General features: G+C 48.9%; 1 protein-coding gene across 1 annotated transcript; it reads left to right on the top strand.

Moving 5' to 3' along the window:
• Nucleotides 1-3,046: 3,046 nt before the first annotated feature.
• On the top strand, nucleotides 3,047-5,160 carry CD14 (CD14 molecule). Its single transcript, XM_081093051.1, has 2 exons — nucleotides 3,047-3,203; nucleotides 3,292-5,160. The coding sequence occupies exons 1-2, from the start codon at nucleotides 3,201-3,203 to the stop codon at nucleotides 4,384-4,386; spliced, it is 1,098 nt and encodes a 365-aa protein (XP_080949177.1). The 5' UTR covers nucleotides 3,047-3,200; the 3' UTR covers nucleotides 4,387-5,160.
• Nucleotides 5,161-6,992: the final 1,832 nt, after the last annotated feature.

The raw sequence follows: 6,992 nt of genomic DNA, 5'->3' as shown, positions 1-6,992 counted from the left end.
TTGGTTTGGCTAGTGGACAGAGCATCAGCCTGCGCACTAAAAGGTCCCAGGTTTGATTCTGGTCAAGGGCACATGCCTGGGTTGCAGGCTTGATTCCCAGTAGGGGGCATGCAGGAGGCATACAATTAGTGATTCTCTCTCATCACTGATGTTTCTATCTTTCTCTCCCTTCCTCTCTGAAATCAATAAAAATATACTTTAAAAATCTTCTAAATTTATAAAAGCCCAGTGACTGGAATGGTGGAATGACCAGAATGACCGGAATGACCAGTGGCTATGATGCACACTGCGGCAGCCAACCACCCTGATCCGGGGCCCCACCCCCACCTGGCCGGCCCGGCCCCCAACACCCCAATCAGGGTGGGGCTGGCCGGCCAACCACCTGCAGCCCCTCCCCCTGCCCAGCCCAGCTCAATGGGCCCCCATTGGGGTGGGCCAGCCGGACCCCACCCATGCACAAATTCATGCACTGGACCTCTAGTAAATAAATAAATCCTCACCTGAGGATATGTTTTGATTGATTTTGAGAATGAAAGAAAGAGAGAGAAACATCAATCAGGTTGCCTCTCCCACACGTCTCAACCAGGAATCAAACCCACAACCTAGGCATATGGCCTGACTGGGACTAAAGCCCATAACCTTTTGGTGTATGGGAAGATGCCCCAACTAACTGAGACACCCTGCCAGGGCAAAATATTTACTACTTTTGCTTGGTTACAAACCACAGTCCTAAGTGTTCATGTGTGGGCAGGGTGCAATGGTCTGCTGGTTGGATGAGCATCTGGAGGGAGGTGTATTCAAAACTCCAGCACACATTCAGGAATGTGAGCAGTCTTTTGTTATTTGGTCCATAGCTATTAATTGGTTAACTATTCCTGTCTCTTTCTCTCACTCTCTGGTCACTGTAGTTTTTAGTTAGAACATTTCAGAATTTTTCTCTTGTCAAAGGATAAACCCTATCCCACCCTCTGGGATACTTTTTCTTTTTCTTGTCAAAACAAGTGAATTACTAATTAATCCTCACTTAACATTCATCCAGCCCTTCCTTCCTAGGACACAGGAATTGTGTTGGGGGAAGGCAAGGGAGAACTAGGTGAAAGTGGGAAATCTATTATAATAAAAACATAATATGCTAATTAGACCGGACAGCCAACTGACCTTCTGGACATCATTCTGGAGGTGCTTCCGGATGAAGCCGCAGCAGTGGGGGCCTGGGCAGAGGTGGTTAGGGGAGGTCAGGCAGGCAGGCAAGCAGTTAGGGGTGATCAGGCAGGCAGGCAGACATCCCCCAAGGGATGCCAGATTGTGAGAGGGTGCAGGCCGGGCCAAGGGATCCCCACCCGTGTGCATGAATTTTGTGCACCAGGCCTCTAGTTGTATTATAAATATCTAGTTTCTCAATTTCAGAATGGGGAAATGAAAACTATAAGAGTACAAGTGGCTTGGCTAATGTGTTTCTATTAAACACCTCTACTTAGGAAAGCTATTAGTTTCAATTAAAAAACACATTTATTAGAGAGAGAGAGAGAGAGAGAGAGAGAGAGAGAAGCATTGATTTGTTGTTCCACTTATTTATGCCTTCATTTGTTGATTCTTGTATTGCCCTATCTCCAGGAACCTTGGCTTATCCAGATGATGTTTTAACGGAACTACTCAGCCAGAGCTTGAAACCTAGAACTGTATTATTTATTACTAGAGGCCCAGTGCACGAATTTATGCATGGGTGGGGTCCAGCCACCCACATCAGGGTGGGTGGGAGCTGATCAGGGGCGGGGCTGGTCAGGGGGAGGGGCTGCAGGCAGTTGGCCAGTGGGCCCCGCCCCCTGGTCAAACTCCCTGTTGAACTCCCAACAGAGGGGACAATTTGCATATTAGTCTTTTATTATATAGGATTATTTTTATTGATTTAAGAGGGAAAGGAAGGGAGAGGAAGAGAGAGAGAGAGAGAGAGAGAGAGAGAGAGAGAGAGAGAGAGGTGGGGAGTGACCAGAAAGAAACAACCAGTTGTCTCCCTCACCAGGGCAACCTGGGTATGTGCCCTGACCGGGAATCAAACTGGGGATGACACTCAACGAACTGGGCCACACCAGCCAGGGCAAAAGCTATAACTTTCTTAATCAACAAAGTTAAACAAAGAACAAGTCAGGAAATAAAAAGGGGGAAGGAGAGTTGTTCTTCAGATAAATTTCCTTCCTTGAATTTATTTCCAGTCCTTCGAGTCAATAGTTGAAGTTTGCAATCTCTTCAACAAAATATCCAGTTAAATATCCAACGATAATCAGGGGATTGGACTTGGATGACAGGAGGTTAATAGTAACCACCAAGACTAGGGAAAAGTCAAGGAAACTACCCAGATTGAGTCGTGGAACATAGGCAGGGGAGGCAAGAGTCCTGGTGGGCTGGGCCAGCCAGGCTCAGTGGTTGAGCATCCACCTATGAACCAGGACGTCAGGGCTGGATTCCCCCTCAGTGCACACCCCTGGGTTTCAGTCTTGATCCACAGACATGCAGGAGGCAGTTGATCAATGATCCTGTCTCATCATTGATGTTTTTTTAAAAATATATTTTATTGATTTTTTACAGAGAGGAAGGGAGAGGGATAGAGAGTTAGAAACATCGATGAGAGAGAAACATCGATCAGCTGCCTCCTGCACACTCCCCCCTGGGGATGTGCCCGCAACCAAGGTACATGCCCTTGGCTGGAATCGAACCCGGGACCTTTCAGTCCGCAGGCCGATGCTCTATCCACTGAGCCAAACCGGTCAGGCTCATCATTGATGTTTCAATCTTTCTCTTCCTCTCTGAAATATATATATATATATATATATATATATATATATATGTAATTTTTTTGAAGGGTCCTGGTGGGAAGCACCGGGGATCTTCCTTTCTCCAAACCCACCAGACAAGCCTGGGGCTCCTGAGTCATCAAGACTGCCTGGGGCAGAGCACACTAGAAGTCCTGCGGGGATCCTTCCTGTTAGGCCCCTCCTCCCAGCAACATCCTTCGTTGCAAAATTTCCGAGAAGGTTATAAAGAATGGACTGGCGAAGGGAGGTGGGGAGTGACCAAGGTTCACAGAGGAGGGAACACAGTGACGTTCCTGGGGTTACAAAAACCCTCAGAGGCTGCCAAAGGGTGTGTGGAGCTTGGAAGCCGCCATACAGGAAAGAAGCCAGAGCCCTGAGGACCTATCGACCATGGTGAGTGTACGGTCTTGGGGCCGAACAGGGGCTACTCGAGGAATCCCAGGGGCCGCTGGGGTCGCCCTGACCTCCGCTCTCTTCCCAGGCGCGGGCACCCTGTCGGCTGCTGCTGCTGCTGCTGCCGCCCCTGCTTCACGTCTGGGCGACCACGCCAGAGCCCTGCGCGGTGGACGACGACGATGTCCGCTGCGTCTGCAACTTCACGGATCCGGAGCCCGACTGGTCCAGCGCCTTCCAGTGCGTGGGTGCCACGGAGGTGGAGATCCGTGGCGGTGGCCGCAGCCTGAAAGAGTTTGTAAAGTTCGCCGGCATCAACCCGAAGCAGTATGCTGACGTGATCAGGGCTCTGCGCGTGCGGCGACTCACGGTGGGTGATGCGCAGGTTCCTGCTCTGCTTCTGTTCTCCCTCCTCCGTGGGCTTGGGTCCTCCCGCCTCAACCAACTAACCCTCGAGGACTTGGAAGTAATCGGCCCGACGCCGCCACCGCCTCTGGAAGTCACTGGACCTGCGCTTTCCAGCCTCAGTATCCGCAACGTGTCGTGGGCGACAGGGGGCGCCTGGCTGGCCGAACTGCAGCTGTGGCTCAAGCCCGGCCTCAAAGTACTGAACGTTGCGCAAGCACCCTCGCTCGCCTTTTCCTGCGCAGACCTCGGCGCCTTCCCCTCCCTCACCGCCCTAGACCTGTCTGACAATCCTGGCCTGGACGAGCGCGGGCTGACGGCGGCTCTCTGTCCGAACAAGTTCCCGGCCCTTCAGGAGCTAGCGCTCCGCAACACTGGGATGCAGACCCTCGGCGGCGTGTGCGCGGCGCTGGCGGCGGCAGGTGTGCAACCGCACCACTTGGACCTCAGCCACAACCCGCTGCGCGCCACCGCACCGGACGCTCCCAGGTGCATCTGGCCGAGCGCCCTGAGCTCCCTCAACCTGTCATTCGCTGGCCTGGAGCAGGTGCCTGCAGGACTGCCGGCCGAGCTCAGCGTGCTTGATCTCAGATGCAACAGGCTGAACAGAGAGCCGCAGCCAGATGAGCTGCCCAAGGTGAGGGACCTGATACTGGCCGGGAATCCCTATCTGGACCCGAAGAACTCTGGTGTGGTCACAGCCTGTGAGCGTTTGACTCAGGCCCTGGGGGTGTCAGGAAGTATCTTGCTGCTTCAAGGGGCCAGGTCCTTGGCCTAAGGCTCAGGAGAGAAGAATGGATTGGCTCAGATTGCCCTGGTTCCCGAGGAGCCTCCTCGGGACCTCTCAACCAACCACTTCTCTGCCCCCAATTCATTAAAATCTTAAACAACGGTCCTTGTCATTCACTGAACAGGTGTTTGCTGGGTGTCGGCTATGTGTTGGGTACAGTGCTGGGTAGGGAATCCATTATACTGAGACTTTTTTTTTATCCCAACTCCCCAGAAACCACACCTAGCTAAGTAAAGGACTTCAGGGGCAGAGAGGCAGGGAAACGTTGTCTATCTAGGACTGTGTAGAAGACATAATGAGTTTCTGTGCAATCCAGGCTTTCTGCGCAGAATACTGGTGCCTGTGTTAAAGGAAGTTGGAATAGTAAATAAACTAGGAAGATACATTCCTCCCTGTGCATTTTCCATGAGCCAGCTAGTCCCTTACAAAAACCCAGGGCCATTTGCTTTCTCTTTCTCACTCACTCTCTCTCTGTGTCTCTGAGAGAGGAGGGCAGCTATGCCAGCTTTTCTACATAAACTCTGAGTTTTATATTTTAAGATTTCTCTCCTGCCAAACCGGTTTGGCTCAGTGGATAGAGCATCGGCCTGCGGACTGAAAGGTCCCAGGTTCGATTCCGGTCAAGGGCATGTACCTTGGTTGTGGGCACATCTCCAGTAGGAGGTGTGCAGGACGCAGCTGGTTGATGTTTCTCTCCCATTGATGTTTCTAACTCTCTATCCCTCTCCCTTCCTCTCTGTAAAAAATCAATAAAATATATATATTTTTTAAAAATAGATTTCTCTCTTGCTGTGGCTTCCACTGTGACATCTGATGCGGAATTTGGGCAAGGGAAAGTGATGCAAGATGCTGTCATTAAACAGTCCATCTCAGAAACACAGGTTTTGTGATTGTGTTAGCATATGTGTGTGTTGGGTAACTGTTTCAGGCTGGCTTTTTGATTTGCAAATAGAATAACATCTTAGACCTTCACAGCTTCTTAGATCCATCACAAGGCAATTAACAAGATGTGCCCCTGATCCACATAATCTGAGACCCAGGACATCAACCAAGAGGTGCTGTTATTCTTTCTAAGAGTTCCTTCTTCATTAAATCTAGGAGGCTAGATACCTGCCTCATAGGGTGGGAGGAGGCTTGCAAGCACAGCTCTTCAGCTTGCCCCAGTGTCCAGAACCACACTGATAGGAATGGAAAATGAAAATTAACTTTGATGGGAGTGTTTCGTGGGTCACTCGACCACAGACTCAAAGAATCCTCGGAACAGCTAAATAAACTGCCAACCTCAGTCAGGAAAACCCACTGGCGTATCCTAAAGGGGACTTCATCCAGCCTGTTGGGACATTTCTAGTATCAGAGACTTAACTACGCTAAGCAGTATCTGACATTGAATAGCTCTTTACCAAACAGTTATCGAGCCCCTGTGCTGGGAGCCTGGTGTAGAAACATACATCAGAAACATCCGTGCCCTTGGAGAACTCTCAATCCAGTAAGGGAGACATAAAAGGCAGTTTTGATTCAATGAGTGGGAGGGATCAACTCTATGAGGGAAGGTGTGGTCCTCTGGAAGGCTGTACAGAAGGCAAGACATTTAATATGGGTCTTGAGAGGTGCATGCATTTTCTCAGGAAGGACAGCCCAAGCAAAAATGGGCAGCATGTTAAAAGGCTCAGAAACCTGAAATTATATGGCCAAATCTGGGAATTATAACTGATTAGGTAGGGCTGAAGATCATGGTGATGGAAGCTGAAGCACTCATTCAAGTGCTTATATGTGTCAGGCACTAGGTTAAACCCTGTGAATATTGTAGGAATAAAGCAGAAGTTCTTGTTTGTACAGAGTTCAGATTCTAGTTGGCTGGTGAGGGTGAGAGGAAGATAATAAACTTATCAGACTTTGATAAGTGCTATGAAGAGAAAGGAGACAGAATGTTGAGGATTGATATGTTATATAGGATTGTTAGGGAAGGCTTCTCTCTGATAGAGGATTTTTTACAGATATGCGAGTGAATTGGGAGAGAGAGCTTGAGAATATTGGGGGGAGAGGGGGAGGCGAAGCAAGTACAAACATTCTGAGGTCTTTGAAATGTTCAAGAACACTATAAGGAGGTCAGTGTGGCTGAAGGCGAGTAAGCAGAGGTGGTGGGGAGAATGGTAAGAGATTGGAGAGTAGCAGGGCCAGATCATGTAGGGCCTTGTAAAGCAATGCTACTCAAAATATGGTCCAAAGCAAGGGCAGCCTGCAAATTGTTTATTACTGCACTATGCGAGACAAGTAAAAAAGTCAAGAATAAGTATTATAAAACTTTATAAAATTTCACACTGCATATTTTATCATAGAAATATGATAAAAATATTTCTATTATATTTTACAAAAGTATCATCTGCAATGGATTGGAACTTTAAAACAAAAACTTGGTCTCCTTGGAACTTTAAAACAAAGAGAGTTTGAGAAACACTTAAATATGGAGCCATCTCTCTCCTCTGACTTTAGAGGGCAAGTTTTCAGTCTTTCACTATTGAGTATGTTATGTTCACTGGTTGGTTGGTTTTTAATTGATTTTTAGAGAGAGGAAGGGAGAGAGAGAGGAAGGGGGA

The sequence above is a fragment of the Myotis nattereri genome, assembly GCF_964212035.1.
Source record: "Myotis nattereri genome assembly, chromosome: 5".
In the NCBI taxonomy this organism is placed as follows: Eukaryota; Metazoa; Chordata; class Mammalia; order Chiroptera; family Vespertilionidae; genus Myotis; species Myotis nattereri.
The sequence above is the reverse complement of the archived record's forward strand: the minus strand, read 5'-3'. Positions and strand labels throughout refer to the sequence as shown.